Source organism: Tenrec ecaudatus, chromosome 17, assembly GCF_050624435.1.
Source record: "Tenrec ecaudatus isolate mTenEca1 chromosome 17, mTenEca1.hap1, whole genome shotgun sequence".
NCBI classification, from domain to species: Eukaryota; Metazoa; Chordata; class Mammalia; order Afrosoricida; family Tenrecidae; genus Tenrec; species Tenrec ecaudatus.
This window is the reverse complement of record NC_134546.1, coordinates 34,880,526-34,904,327: the sequence shown is the minus strand read 5'-3', so window position 1 is coordinate 34,904,327 and position 23,802 is coordinate 34,880,526. Positions and strand designations below refer to the sequence as shown.

The 23,802-nt window shown below is 53.9% G+C and overlaps 2 protein-coding genes across 3 annotated transcripts in view; one reads left to right on the top strand and one right to left on the bottom strand.

Annotated features, from left to right (window-relative positions):
• The first annotated feature begins 547 nt into the window (after window positions 1-547).
• OXER1 (oxoeicosanoid receptor 1) lies at window positions 548-1,630 on the top strand. Its single transcript, XM_075536080.1, has one exon. The coding sequence runs from the start codon at window positions 548-550 to the stop codon at window positions 1,628-1,630; it is 1,083 nt and encodes a 360-aa protein (XP_075392195.1).
• A 6,948-nt stretch (window positions 1,631-8,578) lies between these two features.
• The window catches only part of MTA3 (metastasis associated 1 family member 3), a 182,127-nt gene continuing 166,903 nt past the window's right edge, over window positions 8,579-23,802 (bottom strand). For both annotated transcript variants that reach the window (XM_075535416.1, XM_075535417.1), the window contains exon 17: window positions 8,579-12,096. In XM_075535416.1, coding sequence (XP_075391531.1) covers window positions 12,071-12,096 — 26 coding nt within the window. In that variant the 3' untranslated portion in view covers window positions 8,579-12,070. The remainder of the gene's footprint in view (window positions 12,097-23,802) is intronic.

Genomic DNA, 23,802 nt, shown 5'->3' with positions numbered 1-23,802 from the left:
AATGCTTCAGCATTATGCCACCAGGGAGACCTGGTTCCCACAAGGCCTTGGGGTCCTGGTGGCTACGAGTGCATGGTTCTCTGCTGCCTGGGGGGAGCATGGTACCTAGCAGCCTGTATATATGCAGGGGCTGAGGGCATCTGCATAATCTCAAGTGTGGGCACACCCAGGGATGCGGCCCCCACCCCCACTCCCCACTCCCACCTGCCTGCCCCCTCAGAGCTATCCGCCCACGCCAGGGCTAATCTGGACCCCATCGGAGTCTTGCTTCCCCTTCTGTCAGGGCACTGCCCATCCCGGCCTCCAGCCTCAGCCTGGAGATCTAGGTGGAGGTCAGTCTCGCAGCAGGGGGAGGAGGAGCCAGAGGCTTCCCCTTGGCCTGCAAACAGGAACATTTGATGCTGAAGAAAACCCCCGGATGTTGTGTCACTGCAGTTTGGCCAGTTTGATAGAGAGCCCTTCCTCTCTGCCCTCACTCTGCCTGGGCACTCAGGCAGGGCTGGAGGTCACCGGAGACGTCTTCCCTCAGGCCGGCCAGGAGTGACCCATGGGATTCCAGAACCAGAGTTGGCCTGTTCCCCTCCCCAGCCTCCCTCCTTCGGAGCCGGGGACCCCAGTCCGGGGCTGCGCCCCCAGCCCCTCTTCCATCGTGCCTGCCTTCATGGCGCCCGTCCTGGCCCTCGAGTTTGTCCTGGGGCTGCTGGGGAACGGCGTGGCCCTCATGGTCTTCTGCTTCCGCCTGCGGCCCTGGACGTCCAACACGGTGCTGCTGGTGTGCCTCGTGGTCGCCGACTTCTTCCTGGTCGCCAACCTGCCCCTCCGCGTGGACTACTACCTGTGCCAAGAGACGTGGCGCTTCGGAGCGGCGGCCTGTCAGGTCAACCTCTTCATGATCTCGGCCAACCGCACGGCCAGCGTCATCTTTCTCGCCGCCGTGGCGCTCAACCGCTACCTGAAGGTGGTGCACCCCCACCGCGCGCTGAGCCAGGCCTCGGTGGGCACCGCCGCCTGGGTGGCCGCGGGGCTCTGGGGCGGCATCCTGCTCCTCAACTGCCACCTGCTCCTGCCCTCGAACGCCGGCAGCACCTGCCTCAGCTACCAGCTGGGCACCAACTCCTCGGCCTCGGACCGCTGGCACGAGCTGCTCTTCGGGCTGGAGTTCCTCCTGACCCTGGGGCTCGTCCTCTTCGCCGTGGCCAGCATCCGACGGACGGTGCGGCGGCGCGGCCTCGGGGGCCAGGCGGGCCCGCGCCGGGCCCTGCGCGTGCTGGCCGCGGTGGTGGCCGTCTATGCCATCTGCTTCCTGCCCGCCCTGGTCTTCGGCACGGCCACCATCGCGGCCTTCGAGCTGGGCGCCTGCCGCACCTTCGACGTGTGCGCGCAGCTCTTCCACGGCTCCCTGGCCTTCACCTACCTCAACAGCGCCCTGGACCCGGTGCTCTACTGCTTCTCCAGCCCCAGCTTCCTGCGCCAGATCCGGGCCCTGCTGGGCCTCCGCTCCAGCGCGCAGGGCTCCTCCAGCGAGGAGAACTCCTACCTGCCTCCCGCCCGGCGCCCAGACGTCCCCGGGCACGTGGAGGTGGTGTTGAAGGGGAAGGACCTGGGGTCTGCCGCCAGGGAGGGGCAGTGACGAGGTGGCTCCGTGGACGGGTGGCTGGCACAGGGTGCCCAACCATGCGGACGGGGTGCCTGCAGACTGGGAGCCAGGCGGAGGCAGCCACAAGGGAGCAGGAGGCTGGTTGGCAAGGAGACCGAGGGGTCTTGGTCTTGCAAAGGGACCAGAACGTCGCGACGCCATCCTCTGGGCCGGGAAGGAGCGTGATGCCAGAGGAGACGGGCAGGGGCGCTGTGGGGTGCCGCGTCATCCATGATGCCCGGCAGGCCAGGCCTGGGAGCCATGGCATCAGTGCGGCGAGAGCTGCCACTTTGCCGTAGAAGTTGGACGGCGGCATTTTTTGTGATGATCTCGTTTGTCCTAATAAACGTGCGTTTCAAAAGACAAGCTGCCTCCACTCTTCAAGAAGAGCATGGCCGTGTCTCTTGGTCTGGCTGGGGACTAGTACCAGCGGGACCCCAGGTGAGTTTCCCAAGGCAAAGGGGACCTACGGGTGGGGGGTGGGGGGGCGCCAGAGTAGGAGATGCTGATCCACCTCTTCCCTGCAGGGCACTGCCCTTCCACGAGCCTCCATTTTTCTATGGGGTGCCCTTAACGGCAGACCTACTCTCCCGTGGGAGGGAGGACAGGCTGGCTTCTCTCTGAGATGCCCCTGCGCCACCTTGGGCTCTGCAGTCCTTAAGGCACCAGGGAGGTTTCTCCCCCATCCTCCCAGGCTCCTGGTCTGACTAGGCTCCCTCCCACGGCCCTCAGCAGTGGGGCACAGACCATGTGGTGGTGCCTGGCTAGAATAGACTCCACGTGAGGGCACTGGGTGGGAGTCACCAGAGCTGGTCACAGCCCTCCCCTTGTACCACAGCTACCTTGCCAGCCTGGACCTCTTCTCCTCGGTGTGCCCGTGGCAACTGGGGACACTGAGTTTGGGATCCTGAGCAGCTCCACAGAGATGAGGCCACCCCGCAGGAGCCTTCAAGACCTTATTTCTCCTCGCCAGACCTTCTTCCACCAACTCTGCTTGTTCCCTTAGTGACTGGGCTGGCCCACCCTCCACCTTCTACCTGGTGTGGGGGAAATCCCCAGAGTCCCTGGCTTACATAGAACTGCAGCCTTCCCAGCCCCGGGGAGGGAACAGAGGCCTGCCAGTGTCGGAGAGTGCAGGGCTGACCCATTCACCTCCGAGCTGCCCCCCCCCCACCCCGCACACTCTCCTGACCAGCGCATCTGGTGTGTCTGGTATGTATCCACTTGGAGGGGAGGTAGGCTTGCTGTCCACTCTTGATCAGTTCTTTTATGACAAATTCCTAAAAAATTCAGTACAGGCCCCATCTGCACTTTCTGTTGTGGGGGTGGGGCGAAAGATAATATCTTTCTTTAATCATCAGGGGAGAGGGAGAATGGGAGCATGGTTGAGACTTTCCAAAGGCTGCTAAGATTCCGGAAGGCCCAACTCTACCTCCTGAGCCCTCTGTGGTCCCAGCCTAAGTCACCTCAGAAGAAGGGACACCTCCCCCAAACACTCCTCCCCCAGCTGGCGGGCAGGAATAGCTGGGGCTAGTTCTTGCTTTCTAGTATAGGTTTTAAGAGCCCTAGGGGCGTAGTGGTTACACTTCGGCCTGCTAACTGCAAGATCAGCAGTTCGAAACCACCCGCCACTCTATGGGACAAAGGCAAGGCTTTCTACTCCTATAAAGAATTAGCGTCTCAGAAACCCACAGGGGAAGTTCTATAGGGTCGCTATGAGTTGTCATTAACGCAATGGCAGTGAGTGAGTGAGTAAGTGTAGGGTCTGATCTGCCCACCCCCAGTTCCCTTTGAAGTTTAATCCATGGAGTCCAGGCCTCTCCTCTCAGGACAGGGGCACTCACCCATATCATAAAAGCCCTCAGGACCAGAGGCCAAAGCCCAGGATGCCCCCTCTGCCCCCCCCCACACACGAGGGAGGCCATCAGAAGCAGTGTGGATGTGAGGGTGGGAGATGAAGATAAAGGAGTCAGGCAGAAGGAGGTAGGTCAGGGGCACCATAGGATGGATGCTGGAGCTGGCCCCGCCTCTGTCCCCCTCACCTCCCGATGCCCCAGTGCAGCTACTGCCAGAAACCCAGAGACCCTGAGAACCAAATCAAGTGGTGGTTGGGTGTGCCCCTTGGGTGTCCCCTGAGGTAGTTAGTTTATTGTGCCAACCTGGACGATAAACACATGTGGGATGAATTGAAGGGTGGAGAGATAAATGGCTCCGTGAGCCTCGCCTTTTGAGTTCTCGGGTCTCTTGCTTTCTAATGGTCGGACCAGGGTGCAGCTGCCTTAGCTTCAGCTGGCAAGGCTCACTTCCTGCAAGATATCCCTGAAGAGAAGCCATGTGAACCTACCCCGATGCAGTCCTGGGTTCTGGAGCAGCCGTGTGGAGACCCCTGCCAACACTGAGATGCTTACACATTCACTGACTCGGCTTTCCTCCTGCAGTCGGCATCATTGGGTGTATTTGTGAGATGGAGGAGGACTTTGTGGATTGTTGCCAGACATATGGGTTAATGTTGGACTCGTGGGCTTGGCAGCACTGGGTTGGGATGTTTTCTTGAGGTGCACTTAACCTTTATATAAGATTCTGTCTTATACATGACTTTCTATGGATTTGTTTCTCTAAAAGTACACAGACTAACACCCCCACCAAGGTGGCTCATCTGCCTCTGGGCTCCCCAGGTTCCCACCTTTGTTGCTGCCATTGTCACCTTGGAGGGCCACTCCTGGGACTCCACAACCACCAGTGGAGGTGAGGGCCAGGCCTGGGCCCACCTGCCTTAATCGGAGGCTGACGAGTCCCAGGTCAGAGGCTTCTCTGGGAAGACTTGGACATTGACGAGCATCTCCAGGCTGGGAACTAGGGAACTCCTTTTCCCGTGGAGCCCCCCACTGGCGCACAAGCCCACCCTGGACAGAGGGTGCTGTTCAAGGATCCCCATTCTGTCCTGGTGTGCACCCACTGGGGCCCAAGCAGAGTCCCTGAAGTGTGCAAACATCAGACGCTCAAGGGACTTCCAAAGAAATCGCACAGCTCCACAGGCACACAGGCTTGGCGAGTCTGAATGAACCCCTTGGCAGCTGGGTTTGGGGTTCTGAGCAGCTCCACAGACACGGGGCCACCCTGAAGGGCCCTTCAACAAGGCAGGCTTCTCTTCACTGGACCTTCTTCTACCTACTCTGCCCACCGCTCCACCACCTGCCTCAGCACCTGGGCTCACCTGCCCTCCGCCCTTTGCCTGATGGGAGAAATCACCAGCCAGTCCCTGGCTTTGGCCTTCCCCAACCCAACCTGGGGAGGGAGCCGAGGCCTGCCTTGGAGCAGGCAGTGGCCCATGCTTCTGTCCCTGCAGAGTCCCCTTCCACTCATCTTAAAGCTGAGGACTGTCCCTCCCTGAGAAGCTGGGCCACCGCCCTTCTGAGACCTTCTCTGAATGGGGTTCCCAGCAGCAACACTCCCCACCCCACCGGCACAGCAGTGGGGGCTCTTGTTCTACTCTTGACCCTAACTCACTGCAGGGGCAGCTTGCCCAGGAGCAAGGTAAGCATGGACTGGCTTGTGTTTACTAATCTGGAGTGAACAGTGTCACACGTTTCTCACCATATGGGGTGAAACTGCTGGTGAGTACCCCGTCCTCATCTGGGGCGGCGAGCTGGAGGGGGTGCCTTGATCCTGTGGGACGGTGCTGCAGGGCTGGGGGAGAGGCGGGTGCTGGCCAGAGCTGAGCAGAATCTTGGCCGTGGTGGGGAAACCACAGGACCTCAGGCTGAGACTCACACGCAGGGCCATCACCACGGCCATCAGCGTCTGCTACAAGGAAGGCCAAGCTCCCCTGCTTGCTGGGTAACCTCCCTGGACCAGTGGGGGCTCTGGCCCTGACCCAAGGCCAGGGGTGGGGCTGGCACTAGCTGAGAAGGCAGCTGCTTCTTCAGGAAAGCGCCCCTCCTTCTGTGGCGGGGAAGTGCTTGGCTGCTATAGCAGTTTGGAGGCTGGGTGCCCTGAGGAAGCATAACCAGTGAGACGCTCAGAGAGGCTGGTCATTCCAGTGCACCCTGAGGAGCGTCGGAATAAAGGCCTGGTGACATGCCTGAGAAAAATCAGCCCCTGCACAGGTCTCTCCTGACACCAAGGTTGTAGCCGCTCATCAGAACTGGCTCCACGGTGACTCACTGTTTGTTCAGCAGGTGGGAGGATAGTACCCAGGGTGGTCTGTGGGTTCCAAGTAATGCAAAGTCCCTTGGGTGGGCTGCACTGACCCCCTTGTCTTTCTCTTTCCACTCTCTCCTACTATAGCCCCTGCCCCTACCCTGAGCGAGGCCATGCACCTTCCTCCCTTTACTCCTAAAGATGCCCTGGGGGAGTGGGGAGACCAGCAGGTAGGGATGGGCTGAAGCTGGCAAGGTGTTCACAAACACACCCAGCATTTCCTGGAAGCCCCCCCCCAGCCCCCAAGGGTCAGACCCTGACCTCCAGAGGTAACAACTACTGTGCCCGTGGGCCACCCCCAGACACACCTGGCAGAGAGAGGTCTCCAAAGGTGTGCAGCCCAGTGCTGAGGCACAGAGGGTGAGGGGCCACCTCTGCCCAGGAGGCCTGGAAGGTGACTTGGTGAATGGGGTCTTTGAGAATGAGGAACAGAGGCGGAGGTGCCTGGTCAGCTCCAGGGCCCAAGTGGTAAGCCTGGGGTGCAGGGCAGTGGTGGGTGCATTGAGGCAGGAGGAGGCTGAGATGCAGAGTTCAGAGAAGGCATGAGAGGCAGGCTGGGGCCAGGCTGTGCGGCACCCCAATGCCAAGCCTAGAGGCTTTAAAACAAGGGGTTTGGGAAGGTGGTTAAGAAGCTCGGTTTTGCATTTTGATTTCACTCCGGCAATAATGCGGGTTAAGGTTCATCAGGGAGAAAGGGGAAGCTGTGGGAAGTTCGAGGTGCCCTGGTTAGGGACTGTGGTCCAAGCAAGAGCCAGAGGGCAGGACAGGCCAGACTGGACAGATGCCACTGCTGTGTACGAGACGGGGTACCATCATGAATGGAGCGCAGACAGTGACCCGCTGACGGTACAGGTGCAGAGCAGGTTTGGACAAAAAGATGGAAAGCTCTTTCTGTTCTAGACAAGAGGTAGGAGGGCTTCCAGGCAAATATGAGGGAGCTCCAGAAAGTTCGAGGAAAAGCTGAATGGAGAGAAAGTGGAAGTTTTCCATGGCGTTCTAGAAGTGTCATTGTATGTATGTGCGACAGGCTGGAGAGAGGAATGCAGAGTCTTCTCTTCGCAAATGGGACTTGAAGAGTGCGGTTAGGAGAATGGGTGGGGTTGTCGGGGAGAGAGGGAAGGGGCCAAGGTCCATCCTTAAGTGACCCTGCAAGGAAGTGGCCAGGCCCCGCGAGATATTCAGAAGAAAATCGAGAATGGAGGTGGTGGGGAAAAGATAGAGCATTTTTCAAACAAAAGCAAACCTCTTTGCCTAAGTAGAGATCTTACTCATTAAAAAAGGAAGGAATAAAGAAAAGGAATAAAGCCAGTCTTCAGCAAGACAAAAGTCAAACACAAAATACCAACACAGACCTTTTCTAGAAGGGCTGCCCCATCCCGTCTGAAGGGAGCTGGCTTGGAAAATCGTGTGTGTGTGGGGTATCTCAGAGGGAGGCCCGAGTCAGTCCCGGATTTTTCTTTTTTCAGTCCCGGATTTATCAGCATTGTCGTACTCATATTCAATGCATTTCAATATGCGCCGAATACACATGTGTGACCCATGACTCTCTTGGCTATGGGCTCATGCCAGGGCATATTAATCGCCAAACTCCAGTGAGTGCAGCAAACCTCTGGGGGGGGGGGGGGCAGAGCAGGACAAGGGACACAGATGGCCGCCACGACATGCGAACAGATGTTTATGAGATTAAAAACAACTTTTTTTTTTAAATCGAGGGACATCACTACGGGTAACATCTGGGCACTACTTAGCATTGGCCTGGTGGCGACTGAAGGGGCCGATATCCCGGAATTGACTGATGGGATGCTAACGGGGATCAGGAGAGCTCCAGAGTGACTAAAAATAGTGCCAGGCTTGGCAATTAGGCTGTCACGCGTGACTGTACTGACAGGCATTTCGGCAGGAGGTGGAGGGCCGGGGCCAAATGGAAGCCACGGAGTTGCTGGGGCGCACAGGGAGTGGTGAGATCTGAACGGATGGAAGCTACCCGCCTCCTTCAACAAGTTTGCCCTGGAAGACAGGGCAGGAACGGGATGGCTCGGGCCAGGCTCCTCGGAGAGGTTTCAGGGCAGTGGCCGGAAGGACGGGAGGGAGAACACAGTGAGGGGGCACTGAGGAACATGCCCCGCCTGGCCCTGCCCTGTCCTCAGCACTCTGAAAAACACTCACTTGTTTGCTCCCCTCCAGTAGATATTATTATTGTTGTATCGTTTAAAGACGACTACATTTACTAAGCCTGAAAGAGGACCAAGACGCGACATGGACACATCATCTGGATACAGGACACCCTTCGCACAAGGTCGTAATGGCATTTGCAGCAACTCGGGGACTTATAAAGGACATAGGCGGGCAAGCAAGTATTATTATGAACCCATTTTACAGATGAGGAAGCTGAGGCCCTGGGTACACTACTCCAAGACCCTGAGGAAGAGCGGGGGGTGGGGTGGGGGATGGATCCAGCAAACAGGTGGCAGGAAGCTCTGTCCTTGAGAGACAAGAGGGCATGTCCCTAAACTATGGAATGGCGCTATTAGGGCAGGTCTTGGGACAGAGGGGAAGGCTCACAGCACTGGCAGACTAATTTGTGGCCTGGCCTAGTACCTCCTGAAGTCCCTTGGCGCTGGTCTGGAGGGGGAACCACATGCCAAGGGTGTGGTGGGCGGGCAGTGGGTCCCACAGCAAAGTCATGGTACCCAGGAAGGACATAAAAAAAAAACCAGACATCATTTCCAGAGATTTATTGGAAACACGATACAAATTGATTAGTAGATGGCATCTACCGACAGACAGACAGTCCACACTGTGATAGCACGCTCTGAATTAATTACCCTGGGGAGACACTCCTCTGACGCGGGCACCCCAGAGCCGGGAAACTGGGGCATGGCTTTCCTGAGGGGGATGGTGGGGGGTGGGTGGGGGTGGGGAGTTCTAAATGGGAAAATTGCCCCCAAAGGAAAACAAGGACAACTGTGAAGAATAAAGGCTTTCCCCTCCCGTCCCAAAGCACTTTTGTCTCGAGTCAAGAGTCAAACAATATACAGAACCCCAGGGCCAGCGCCTCCTTTCCCCTCACTGAGCCCCAGGGCAGCCAAACCCTGAAGAAGCCAACCCCACTGCCATGTCGACTCCGGATCATAGTGGCCCCTTGTAGGGCAAATCTTTTACGGGAGCAGATACCCCCGTGCCACATCTGGTGGGGTTGAACCGCCAACCCCATGGTTAGCAGTGCTTATCCTACGGTGCCACCATGGCTCCCAAACACATGCCCTTGAGCCCATGTGCGACCCACGGGACAGGGTAGAACTGCCCCGAGGGCTTCCAAGACTGTAACTCTATGGGAGTAGGCAGTCCCGTGTTTCTCAGTGGGTATGCGCTCCAAGCTCAGATGGACCCAGAGCAGCCCAAGGCCACGCTGACCCCAGGCCTGCAGCCCTCAGATGGGCTCAGCCCTCTGGGAAAGGGCGATCCCTGCAGGTTGCGGGACCCAGGTCAGGTGAGCTGCTTCGGTTGGCTGTCGCTAACCTGAGGCACCAGCATGAACCTTCAGGGTATAAGGGAAGGAGAAGGCAGGCTATTACTTCCCCTCTTGACCACGGTGTTGTTTCTGATGGTAGCTGGGTTCAGCTTCCCGCTGACCCCCATCTCTGGGCTGCCCCTTGCATCCCTCGTTGGCCTCTCGGCTCTTCCATCACCTGAGCCGGACAGCTCTCAGGATTCAAGTCCCTCTGCATCACATTCCCACAGGAGTTTCTTTCCTCCTGGTTGGTTGGACTGACTGACGCAAAGGTGAATATAAACCAGGCCGGGGAGGCAGACCTGTGAGGGATTCTCCCCCCAACTCTGAGCAACACCCTCCTGCCTGCCCCCTCTCCCTGCCCTGCCCCTGGGGACCAAGGCTGGGCAGGCCCTGAACCAGGAGATGGAGACACACATACAAGGCTCATGTCCTTGCTCAAGGGAGCCAGCGCCTGTCTCTGCCTAAGCTGCCCCTCAACCCCCAATGGTGGCCCACTAAGGACACACACTGGTGGCTCTTGGTCTCATTGGGGGGGAAGGGAGCCTGGAAAAGCCTGTGGGCACCAGCTGCTCAGACCAGAGCAGGGGTCTGCTCGGAGATGAGGCAAGGGGGCAGACGGACAGTCAGCATCGCCTCTGTGGGAGCAGCCCGGAGCACGCTCTGGGAGTTTCTACGGACCAGGTGAAGGAAGAGCCTTCTTGAGACAAGACTCAAACATTTCTCTCCAAATGTGAAGTGGGCCTGGCCTAGCCCGGTTCCCCGAGTTCCCTGGGGCCCGCAGGACAGAGCCCCTGCCAGTGGAGCATGAGCTGGCAGCAGATCGTTTCCAGAATTAGCAGTCAATCACCATGTAGTGGGGTCGGGGGTGGGGGTGGGGCAGGGGCTGTGACAATGGCCTCCAGTGGAACAGCACTTGTGCGGATAGCACAGGTCTGGGCGGTGCTTCCTTCGGTCATACATTGTCCTCCCCCTGCGCCATGGCAACAATGACTCCAGGGGAGGGGGGAGGCACCGAGGGACAGTGTCCCCAGTCCTCGTCTTTAGCACAAATACATCCCCCCGTGCATGCTGTCACACAGAGGGCCAGCTGCTGCCTCTCCTGGCATCTTGGCCAATGGGTCTCTCTGTGGGGACCTTGTGGGAAGGCCTGGCCCCTCTAGCCATCTCACCGAGTCTACCCTCAGGGGCCAAGTCAAGACCCTGGCAGCTTCATGGGTTAGCAGAGGTAGGGATGGCCCCCCCACCCCCAGATACTCCCCAGAGAACCAAAGATGAGAACTGACCCCTCAGAAAGCCTGGTGACCGACTCAAGAGAAGGATGCTGGAGCTCCCGGGACCACCCTAAGCCTCTACACGTGCATCACATTTTTCCTGCTGAGCTGAGCCTGGTCTCCTGGGACAGACATCTGGAATGTCACTGTCATGTCGGTGATGAGTCTCTCTCCCCGGGGGCTCACTGTCCTGCCGCTCCTGGCTCTGTCTGGGGCACCTCCCGGCTGCAGGCGCCCCAAGATGGCCAGGAGGCCCGGCTCCAGTTAGGCTTGCGGGCTGTGACCCTGTGCCCTGCAGCCTGCCCCTGTGCGTGGGTGGGGCGGGGGGGGGGGGCAGATTCATATCTTCAGGCACCGAGCTGTTCCTACTTTTGCAGCTTCGTGCACACAGAGCCACCAGCTAGGTTACCACCTCGGGCTGGCGGCCAGGGTGGACGGGACATGGGAGCAGGCAGGTCTTCAGGGGCCAGGCACCTATGCTCACAGACAGGGGGAGGGGGTGACTCATACCTGTGCACACAGTCCCCTCACCCCACCCTCCTCGGCCAAACAGGTTCTAACTGCTTAACATAACAGCCAACCCTGCGTGACCCTGCAGGCCCCACCTGGCCCATTGCCGGTAAGCGGGTTCGGCGGTACAGCAGGAGGGCCGCCTGTGGAGGCACAAACCAGCCAGACCCATGCTTGGCCAGCAGAGGCCAGCCACTTGCTCCTGCTGGAGTCCTGTGGGACCAAGCAGTACTCCAGCCTGGTCTACAAGGACAAAGTAATGAGGACCGGCCAGGGGCACGAGGTGTACCATGCTGTTTCCCTTTGGTCAGAGTCTCCAGCTATGATGCCTAAGCAAGGTCAGAGGGGAGGTGAAGGTCAAAGACAGGTGGCAGGGAAACTTCACCAAAGATACAAAGAAGTGACAGGACGGGCCTTGCGAGGATGGGTGCAACAAGGTTGGGGGTGGGGGGGATCAGGGCCTCGCGGCGGTCTCGTGAACTTCATGGGCACTGGCACATTTCTTAAGGAAATCTGCTCGGAAGATGCCATGCCCCTCCTGGACACAACGATACAGCTTAAAGCAGAGCGAACAGGGCTGGCACATGCAGGGCAGTGGCGGGCGGGACTGCTGGTCCCTGCAGGGCGCAGGGCTGGGGAAGGGAGGAGGCGGGCTGCCTAAGCTCCTCCCCTCCGCCCTCCAGCCTGCCCAGCTCTGGGACAGCGAGGGTCTCTGAGAGGAAAGAGGGGGACACTGATTCACACATGGAGACAGGCGCAGCTTTCGGAAACGGGCATCCCACAGTCTCTTCCCCTGACCCATGGGATCTCCACGGGGCGCACGCGGAGGTCTCCCATGGAAATGAACCAGGAAAGGGGCTGCCTCCTTCGCAGGCACAGCTGTGAACGTCAGCAGGACAGTGTAGCAAGTCTTGGATTACAGGATTGGGCAGGGACAGCTCAGTCCGACACACAGCAGGTGAGTTCTGGAAGGGGGAAGAAAGAGCAAGGTTAAAGGAGTCCGGGGTGCAGGAGGCCGTCCGCTTGTCATAGGGGCTGCCCCCAGTACTGCAAGTGCCAGTAGGGTCACCCACGGTGGGCAGGCTTCCACAGAGCTCCCAGACTCAGAGGGACTAGACAGAGCAGCCTGCCAAGGCCGCCCTGAAAGTCAGCCAGGGAGAACCCTAGCTCACGACTCAACACTGGTCCGCACAGTGCCGGGAGACGAGGCCATGGGGTCACGGGCACTCGGCACCCACAGAGGCTGTGCCCATCAGCCACGCGGTGAAGCTGCAGTGCAGGACACTGCTTGGTTCTGTGGTACGTGGGGGCGGCTCTGTGGCAACGAACAGCAGCGTGTTGGAGAGAAGACGAGAGGCAGGATGGGCTCAGACCTCCCACCAGTAGCCTCACTTTCAGGGGAGGAGGCGCAGGCATTCATTCCGGATGCAATGTAAGGCTGGACCACAGGGAAAGTTTAACTGAGGACCAGAACACATACGAATGACACGGAGGTATGGTAAAAGCGGGGGTGCGGGGAGCTGCGAAGGCAGGCTTCTTGCTGCCTGGCAAGGCATGGCTCGATCCCCACGGAAGTTCTCAGGCCTGGTCCTCCGCAACAACAAGCACCGTGGCTCCGAGAAGACACGGCCTTGTCTGGGATCATCAGAATTACTCATAGGAGGGCAGGCCTGCGAAGGCTATGAACGTATTTTTCCACAGAGGAGGGTGACTCCCAAACGCACCCCCTCCCGGCATCAGCCACTCTGATCAGTGAGCTCCCTCCCTCCTCGCTCCCTCGTCTAGGCTGCTCCACTTCCTCTGAGCCTGCCAGCTCTTCTGCCCCAGAAGAGGGCTCAGAGAGACTCTCAACAGAAATGAGTAGATGAAAAACAGAAGTGGCCTGCAAACCACATCGGCACTATCTTGAAGGATTACTTCGTAGGTTGTGAAACCTGCCTGCTTCTTATGGAGGGGCCAGGTGGGCTGTGGGAAAGGACTGTAGGGAGGGGGTGTCCCGGCCAAGGCTGGTGCCCAGAGGCAGGCTGGTTACCCCCCTCTTGCCATGCAGGCCATTCAGCTACCAAGATAGGAAATGGTGATGCTCAGCTGCATAGCCTCCACCCATCCGGAGGATGAGCCTGCAGGATGGAGATATCACTGAATCTTGACCAGAACTATATATCTATATAATTAGAGGCATAGGGACTATGTTGGTCCAAACCCCTATGGAATTAAACTATCTGCCACAAGAGCCACCTAGAGTAGGCAGCTCCCCAAGTTTCACCCTGGCTGTCAAGTAGGGCAGATGCAGGCTCATAGCCTGCTATCTGCAGATGCTCTACCCAGAGCTGAGATCAGCCCAGGGAGTCTCTGTCTTAGGGTGTTTTCAAGTTGGGAGAAACCACACTTTGGCACTCTCTGTTGTTGTTGCTGTTGTTGTTTAACAAGTTATCATTAGAAAGAGTTTTGTTTTTAAACATGTTATCATTACAAGGTCACAGCATGTTATCCTTCTCAAGAATGCACTCGAAGCTTTATCCTCCAGTCCAGGTGCCCTTCCTCCCGCTGCCCGAAAATAAAAAGCATAAAAAAAAAAAAAGAATGCACACGAAAATATTCAAAGGCAACTTAAGATCCAATTTTTAAAAGACACTGATAATAAGATAACTATAAACTTTCACCCAACTCACAATAAAAATGTTTTATTTTGTTTTAAAGGCAGTGATCATGAAAGGGCGAGGTGGGCTGTGGGAGCATTTAAATTATGCTAGAGGAGGGGGCATTTAAATTATGTCAGAACCAATTTATGACAGTGTCACCATGGAGCCCCGTGATAAACTGCGGACTCCCGGTAATTCAGCTGATCGGATGCTGGCGCGAACCGGCTGCGAGTGAGAGCTCACTGAACCTTGACCAGAACCTCGTGACCCAGAAAGCTTAAGAGGTTTGCTTAAGGCAAAAACTACATTGAGAAGCCAGAATTTAAATCCAGATCTTAATTCTCGTTGAATTGTTCCAACTACACGAAGTTGCCACTGTCAGGACCATGCAACATCCAACCCAGTTTTCTGCTGACAACAGTGGCCCAGGAGGCCACCAAAGGGAGACACACTCCTCAGTGTCTAAATTAAGGGTTGCTTATGTGCCAAAACCTCTCAGAAGTATCTCTTTCTCTCTCTCTATGTATCTATATTTGGAGGCATAGGGACTATGTTTGTCCAAACCCCTATGGAATTAAACTATCTGCCAGAAGAGCCACTTAGAGTAGGCAGCTGCCCAAGCTGCTGACCTGCCATGGTCAATTATGCTTTCTTTGACATGTCCTAAGCTTACCTGCTCCAGTTTCAAAGTGGCCCTGATATTCAGGTTCTCTCCTGCCGTCTGCCCAGTGGCACGGTCTTAAGTTAAAATCTGCCCCTTCTCTGAGCTATATGCAGGGCCCTCAGCACAGGAGCACTGGCCGCAGGAAAATATCTACACAGATTCTGGGGCTTCTTCCTAGACCACGATCTCCCGCAAATATTGTCCCTCGATGGGCTGCAATGGCCGAGCCCTCGGTTGCCAACTGAAAGGCTTTGGACCCAGCAGCCACTCGGTGGGAGGAAAGGCTTGCCCAGCTGCAACCCCCTATGAGCAAGTCTGCTTCCTCTCGGCTACTCTCTGTGAGCCGACACTCAGCACAGAAGATCTGGATTGGTTATTCTCAAATGCATTCCCTGGCCTTTGTCCCTTTTGTACACACTGACCCTTGGGAAGGACATCATGCTAAGTAGGCCGGAGGGTCGGCAAAGGAGAGAAAGGCCTTCAAGGAGATGGGCTGACAATGCAACGCACCAAGGGGCTCAAGCACAGGAACGATTGGGAGCATGCTGCAGGCCCGGGCGGTGTTTCACTCTGTTGTGCACAGGTTGCTAAGCATTGGGACCGACTGGATGGTATCTACCAACAACAATCCTGACTCATAGGCACTGAATCTGTTCTTCTTTTGCAAAACCTTCCCCGTGGGTCTGACCATTCTCTACTAAGAAGGGCTTGCTGTCATGGTCAAGGCTAGCCTGCCTGCAGCTACACCTAACCCCTCAGTGCCATGAGAGCCACCACTAAGAGTGCCAGCTGCTGGCCTTGGAGTTGAGGGCCCTCCTTTCTGAAATCTGGAAGGCACACCACCATCAGGATTTGGGAGGCTGGCGGGCAGTACCCACGTGACAAACCTGAAGTCAGCACTGTGTGGAAAGCCAAGAACCCAGCCTGTCCGTAGCACGTTCAAAGGGCACAAGACATGTAACCAGGTGTCCCTGGAAGTGAGGAAGAGGGGGAACTGAAGCACCAAATACTGGTGAAGGCTCTTAGAGAAACAGTTCTCCCAAGCCCCCGGTGGGGCCTGCCTCCCACCCCAGCAGATGTCGGCATGTCCTCCCTCGGAAGAGATACAATAGCAGTGCTCAGGACTGAGGAGCGAAGTTGAGGGTCAGGTCTACCATGTGAAAACAGAGGCATCCAGTGAGCGTGTGTGCCCACGAGGGGGGAGAACTCCAGCCTCTCCCCATGGAGAGCCCAGAATGTAGGGCACTAACCCTCTGGAGAAGACATGGAAGAATATTCCCTGGGGTAACGCCCAGCCTAGGAGACAAGCTGTGAAGAGACTGGCATTTGATGCCTGGTCACCATCCTAGATGAGCACCAGAGACCAATCTCACAGGCACAGAGCTTTCTACTGGATTTCCAGTTTCCTGTTCTTCAAAACCACCAGCCACTCCGCAGGAGGGCAATGAGGCTTTCCACTCTCATAAAGATGTACAGAAACCCACAGGGGGCAGTTCTACCCTGCCCTGTAGGGTCTCTATGAGTCAGAATCCACTTGATGGCAATGAGCTTGGGGAGTCTTAAACATCAGACACACACACACAGAGTCTAATGTTTAAGAGTACTCCAACTATACATATATATATATATATAAACTATATAAGTGACTATATATTCAGTTTACATATATAGAATTTAATATACATTTGGTTTATATATAAACAGATTGTTTATATATATTACTATATATTAAACAAAGGTCTTTAACACAAGTTAGACTATAACATAAACAGAACAAAGCAAACGAAGGAGCAGATGCTATTTATGGAAACAAAAACTTAACAAGCAAGGCATTGTCATTGATAGCCTCAGAGAAGGTGCAGCATCTGCAAAAAACGCTAACAGAGCGCTCAAACAAAGGAACAAGCCAATGAAACCATCATGGACCCAAGCGGGGGTGGGGGTGGGGGCTAAAATGGTGAGGACTTCTGCTTCCTAAAACGGTGGACTCTTCATATCAGAACAATCTTTTGTCCAACGACCACTAGACTCTGAACCAAACTATTTAAAAAAAACAATTCTTTGATGGTATTGGAAAGCAACTGGAAGCAGGAAACACTACAGGGGCAATGACGCTTGAGAACATGGAAGCAGACTAGGTGAGATCCGAAGAAACCTGGGCTTCCCTGTATGGCACTGCTGGTAGGGGAAGGGGAAGGGGGACTTACTACCATCCCGCCGGCAGAAAGCTGCCTCACTCGGTTGAGGAGACACAGGTCAGAGTTAGAGGCTGCCAGAGCAACTGGAAATTGAGAGAGAAGATCCTGCAAAGAAGGAAACACAAAAGAGAGAGCCTCCTAATCCACACGCAAGTTCCCCGCCAACCACTGGCTGATGGCACTGAGCTTGGGTATTCTTAACACTCAGACACACACACACACACACACACAGTCTAATGCTTAAGAGTACTCCAACTATACATAGTTATATCTATGTATAAAACTATATCGTTGAATCACGGGCTGATCTCTCCAAGGAGTCCAGTGGAAAATACGAGCTGGAAGACTGAGCGAACTGGGCAGAGACTTCGGTAACTGGCCCATGTTGGGAAGACAGAAGTTAGAGTTGAAGTTCTGCCAAGTGAGTCAGCCTTAGGAAGCCCCTGGGTCTTTGCACTGGAATTCCACGAGCACTATGCCATTGGGGTCCAGACCACATCCCGGGGACCAAGTGCTGACCTTGGGACCAAGAGGAGACAGACACAGACTAGTTCTGATAAAACTTTCATCATCTCATGACTAGCTTACTTTCTGCATGAATTTTCCCCCCTTAATATCATGTATTTTCAATAAAGCATAGTGAAACCAAGGGGAATTAATATATATGTAATATTTAATGATATATAATGAATTTTGATATAATTACACAGAACACATCTGTTCCTATTAGACTCTAGTGGTAGGGTTGGTGGAGTAAGGCTCCTTTCTTTTCATATTTATACAGTTATGTAAGTACACATAGGGGGCCTGGTGGACTGTGCACTGATCTGCTAACCACCAGCGGCTCTGTGGGAGAAAGATGAGGCTGTTTGTTCCCATAATAATTTAAGGCCTCAGAAACCCCAAAGGGTAGTTGTAGTCTTTCCTGTAGGGTGGCTGAGTCACAGTGGACGCACTGGCGGTATCATATACAGGTACCCAGCAGTAGCAGCATGCAAGACAATTGGGACAGCACCTTCCCAAGAAACCTGAGAGGCAAATATTGATGAACAGTATAGAATTAATATATGTCACTGTGATAGGTAGGCTTATTGTGCCAACCTGGCCAATAGGAACATGTGGGGTTAATACGGTCTCAGTTTAATTGTAGGGCAGAGATACATGGCTCTGCAAGCCCCACCCTTCTCTCTCTTGCTCTCTGGTGAAAAGACCAGCATGCTGCTGCCTTAGCTAGTTCTATGCCTCAACTTGTGACCTACGCTACCTGTAGGACATCCAACCTGTGGATCATGTCACTAGAGCTTGAGGTTCCTTCGAGTCCTGCTTCACCACGCTGCTGGTGTATATACATCGCTGAAGGTTGATGCTGGTAGATCCTGTCATTTTGCATTGCTTGAGTTCAATATCCCATCCGGGCCTGCTTCGCTAAGCTCCTGAGCTGCTTACTGTTGGTGACCCCCCCCCTGCAGTTTACTGCCTGTGGGTGGACCCTGCCTGCATTGCCCAAGGGAAGACTCAGCTGTCTGCTTCCTTGACCCAGTAGTAGCCCTCATGAGTTGAAGAACTTCCAGTATATTAATTGTTCCATGGAAGTGAGTTGAACTGAGCCTTCTGTATTGCCTGTGGACTAATTAGCTGTTATATTCCTTCATGCTGTAAATATCTATATAACTATATCTATATATAATCCTAAGTGTCCTGGTTTTGTTTCTCTAGAGAACCCTAACACAGTCACCCTATGTAATTTATATGCATAACTTATATATATTTCTAAAAACATATACGTATAGTATACCATCAATGCATTTGAATTATGATGCTGGTAAAGAATATTGAAAGTACCATAGACTGCCCCCCAAAACCACAAATTTTGTCTTGGAAGAAGTCCAACCCGAGTGCTTTTTAGAGGAAAGGATGTCATCAACACTTTGTCTCGTGTTCTTTGGAAATGTTATCAGGGAGACCAGTCCCTGGAGAAGGACGTCATCCTTGGTAGGGTGGAGAGACAGTGAAAAAGAAGAAGACCCGGGACAAGATGGATTGACCCAACCATTGGCTCCAACATGACAGCAACAGCGAGAAGAGCACGGGACTGGGTGGTGTCTCGTTCTCGTGCGCACAAGGTCGAAATGAGTTGGAACAAACTTGATGGCACCTATTATACCAAGTCTTCACAGAATTGAGGTGACCTGCCAGTAAACTAACTGCCCTCTGGAGAGAAAAAATATCAAACTCCAGAGGAAAATAATAGAACTCAGCATCTCTACAATATATTATCCACAGTGACTCATATTTAAAAAAAAATTAAGACCCAGGAAAATGTGATCCATAATCAAGAGAGAAAACAATCCATAGAACATGATTGACAGATGACACGGCTGTTAGAATTAGCAGACACAGACGTAAAATAGTTACAATAACACAGGACTGATGAACCTAGAGGGGCAGCAAGTAGAATAAGGGTGTTGGGAGGCTGGTAGTGGTTGGGGAGTAAAATGGAGATGATGTCAAGGAGTCTAGGAAGAAAAGGAATGCTGGGAAACGGAGTGTGGCAGCCATTGTGCAATTCTGCTTGGCGTGATTGAACTATGGAATGATATGATATAGGCATGAACTCCCAAGTACTAATAAATTTAAAAATAAAATAAAATCTATAAATAGGAAAAACACGGAGGAACCAAATGGAATCCTAAGGCTGAAAACACAAAATCTTGAGAATTGCATTAAATGAGATCAACAGCAAATTGAATATTGCAAAAGATTCTATAAACTTGAAGATCTCTAGAAATTATTCAAGTTGGCAGAGTACATGTAACGCCATTGAGAGAAACTCTAAACTAACCTGTGTTTACAGAGAGCAGATCAGTGTTTGCCTAGGGACGAGTAAGAGAGATGAGGAAGGGTGGGCAAGATTATAGAGGGATGTCGGAAAGCCTTGTGCAGTGACAAACCGAGTCATGATCTTGACTGAGGTGATGGGTTCCTGGGTATAGGAGGGGCTACAAAAAAGTTTGAGGAAAATAAAATTCTTTAGGATTCCATGAGCTTTTTGAAGCCTCCTTTTCTGCATGCACAAAGCTTACCAGTCATACATATTCTAATTTAATAAAACTATTAAATTTGTAAAACTACCTTCAAGAAGGCCTTACAGTTTCTTAAAATTCGGTGATGAATGACAAGAGGCCAACTTTAGAGGCTAGCTCAGATTTTAGAAAACTAGGAGAAGAAAATCATATATAAAGATAGATAATTTTAAATGACAGGAATCATATTACTAAGACTTGAAGGGAGAGACAGACACTCCACAGTCATAACAGGTTGGAAGATGAAGCAGAAGCCAGCTCCCAGAAAACAGAATAAAAGGGGGAAATGATGTGAGACTGGAGAGAAACAAGAACACCTGGGGCTTCGGACAGGAGAGTCCACGTTCACTGTCCTGGTGATTTCCCTGCTGAGCGCCCAGCATCAGAAGCCTTCCGCGTGGTGGGTCCCACGTCCCCAGGGCTCCGAGCTGCCCTTGCTCCGCACCTGTCCCCTGTCCCGGGAGGGCGCTTGGTAAACGCTCAGGGGAGCTGCTATCAGACTCTCAGGACAGAGGCTTCTCAGACACCTGCTTTACCCTGTGTTGTCTGATCGCCACTTTCCTCATTTGTTTGTCAACAGTTGCTGATGGGAACAATGTTGGCGCGAGGGGAGAAGATGTGTAAGCTATCAGTCGGATGCCTTCGGAGCTTAAAGGATGTTCAGTCAGCTGGGAGGGGAGCTGAATCCGGGGAAAGGCAGCGACGGTGAGCAGGGATGGCTTACAATGAACCCAGCGGGCGCACCCAGTCAGGCTGCGTCACGTACGTTGGTTTCCATTGCCCGAGGGTTCTCCCCATTTCCTCACTGGGACCCGGAGACTGCGTGGGGGCCTGCCCGGGGAACTGGTTTGGCGGCTGGTCCTCATGCTCCTGGAGCATCAACACGGACGTCCCAGTGGCTTTCCCGGGCATCTGTGCCCGCTCTGTTCTGTTTTCTTGACATGAGTCAAACTTCTGCCAAGAAAGAGTTTCGCAGAGACCTCATCCCCCACCCCCTCTCGCTCTCCCGCCCTTCCCTCTCCTGAACAGCCATCTCATCTCCCCTGCGTCCGCACCCAAGGGGCAAAATACAACCGCAAACCCAGTGGTCAAGGGAGAGGTCCACTTCCTTTCTCAGAGATCCAGCTCCCTTGGGACTCCATCACTGAAGAAGGGGACCGGATCGTGGTAAGGTTTCCTTGCAAATAAACGCTGGCATGTATCAAAGAGGCCCGAGCTGGCCCTCACAGCTGAGGCTCTCACACGACATGATTCTCGTGGACTTTGGTGGCTCTTCTAGGACCTCGTTACTGCTGAGTACCTGAGGCGTGGCCCTCTGAGGGGCTTTTACACTTGGATTCTCCTTAGGGACAAAGTAGGCACAGTCTCTGAGGAAAACAACGCTTAGGAGTAGTAGTCAGCACAGGGATGGCCAACCAAAGCCAAACCCATGGATGGTCAGGAGGTTCTGACTCACAGTGACCCTGCAGGACAGGGTAGAACTGCCCCACAGGGTTTGAAAGGCTATAGAACTCCGTTGACGCAAACCGATACACCTATCCCCAGGGTCTGACGGTGGAACAGACCGCCAATTGCTCACATGTCAGTCCAGGTTGAAGTGAAGGAAATGAAAACAAGTCCACCAGAGCCAAAAAGAATTGGTTGACATCCAGCCATTTCAACAGGCAGCACAGAATCCAGAGTCGCTGGCCCTAAAGCAAGAAGTCCAAGCCGCGGGGAAGGCACTGGCCAAACACCAAGGATCTAGGGACTGACAGAATGCCAACCAAAGGTTTCAACAAACAAACGCAGCGCTAGGGGCTTATTGTCTATGCCAAGGAATTGGAAGACAGCTGCCGGGCCAAAGGACTAGGAGAGATCTACACATGTGCCCATTCCAAAGAGAGGTGGCCCAAGAGACTGCAGAAATCATCGGATCGTTATTATCACATGCAAGTAAAATTTTGCAGGGAATAATTTTTAAAAATGGTTGAAGCAGTACAGCCACAGGGAGTTGCCAAAGATTCAAGCTGGGTTCAAAAGAGGCCAAGGGACATGGCTTATCACGGCTGGCAGACGGACCTTGGCTGAAAGCAGGCAATACCAGAAAAATGGTTACCTGTGTTTTATTGACCAAGCAAAGGCATTCAACCATGGTGATTATAATGAATCATGAATCATGTTGCAAAGAATGTGAATTTCGGAACATTGGTCTGTGTTGCACATAGACCAAGGGACTATTGGGCTGTTTAAAATCAGGTGTGCACCCAGGTTGTATGCCTCACCATATTTATTCAGCCTGCATTCTGAGCAACTCTTTTGAGAAACTGGGCTATTTTAAGAAGAGTGTGACATCAGGCTTAAAGAAAGACTCATTAGCAACCCGAGATATGCAAATGATACAACCTTGTTGGCGACAAGCAAAGAGGTCTTGAAGCGCTGGCTGATGAAGATGGATGATTGCAGCCTTCGGTACGAATGGGGATGGACTCGGTATACTTTCGATGTACAGAAAACCAAAATCCTCACAACCAGACCACGAGACCACCACATCGTGATAAGGGAGAAAAGACTGAAGTTGTGGTTTGCTTTGACTCACTCACCATCAGCGCAAAAGAAACAGCAGTCAAGAAATCCCACTAAAGTCACTCTGAAATGTGGACCAGCACAAAAGGCACTTTGGAGAGTAAGTTGTCCCGTGGATCAAGTGGCTCGTGTGCGTTTGAAAGCTGGAGAATGAATAAGGAAGACTGAAGAAGAACTGATGCTTTTAAACTATGGTGTTGGGGAAACTACATATATTAGCCATAGCAAATATCTCTTGGAAGCAGTAAACCCAGAATATTCTTTAGAAGAGAGAATGGCAAGACTTCATGCCCTGGGCTTGATCCTACTATCAGGCAGGCCAGTCCGTAGAGAAGAACATCATGTTTGGGAAAGTCGAGGCTCAGTAAAAAAGAGGAAGGCCTTCAGTAAGACGGATGGACACGGTGGCCGCTAGAGCAGGCTCCAGCACAGCCACGGGGTGAGGCCGGCGTGAGACGAGGCAGCGATCCCTCTGCTGCACATACGGCCGCTCTGGGTCGGAACCAACTCAACGGCAGTGAACAAGTTCTGAAACCTCCTGAATATATTGGGTTCTGTGCTCTATTGCTTCGCATTCAAGAAGGCGTGGGGCCATCGTGGCCCAGGACACATGAGAAACGTGACGGTCCTTTTACATACTCAACCAAGTTCTAGCACGACACCTGAGACAAGGAGAGCAGACGTGAGTCTGGGTGTGTGTGTGTGTGTGTGTGTGTGTGTGTGTGTGTGTGTGTGTGTGTGTGACACTTTTCTCTACGCGATGTTTTAAACGATTACGAAGAGGGAACAACAAACCAACAAAACCCTACTCTTCTGAAATGGCATGGCACGTTTTGACAGGAGGCACCTGGGCCCCAGCCTGCCCAGCACTAGACAGACTGCGCTGTTCCTGGCAGGCTGCTTGTATTGGGATTCGTGAGGACGGCAGATGCGAGCCCAGAGTCTGCTCCCTGATTCAGTCTCTCTCTCCACCACCCATTCCCCAGGGTTGGGGTGCCAACGATTGCGGCTGCTGACTCACTGCCGTCAGCAACAAGCCACGAGAAGGACAGGCTCACATACTGTGCTCACAGCGGCAGCCACATTGGGGCACCCTCTTCCAGGGAAGTCAGACACAACCCTACTCATTGTGGGCAAGAAGCCAAACAAGATCTACACCCCGGGGGATGGGGGGCGGGGATAAGCCAGAGGAGAGATTGGGGGGTGTGGTTTGTAGGAGTCATCATTCCCCTTGGCTTAGATGCCCCCTCTGTCCCCTGGTCTCCCCGACTCACTGAGTCTGTTTCAGGGCCTCTGGGATCAAAGTCGTGCCACGCTGAATGCAATCAGGAGGCGCTCCAGCCCCCGCTGCCGCCGTGCAGCCTCGCTACACATGAAGACGGGGCCTGGCGGGCCATCCCCCTGCTCCTGCACAGCGGCTGGGAGATCTGATTAGGGCAGATCTTCATAGGGGACCACTCAGGCCGTCTCGCCTCCGCTCTTTGTGACTCAGCCTTCACTCGGGAACAGAGATGCCGCG

Excerpts from the sequence above, each read along its gene's own strand:
- OXER1 (XM_075536080.1), top strand. The coding sequence starts at position 548 with ATGGGATTCCAGAACCAGAGTTGGCCTGTTCCCCTCCCCAGCCTCCCT.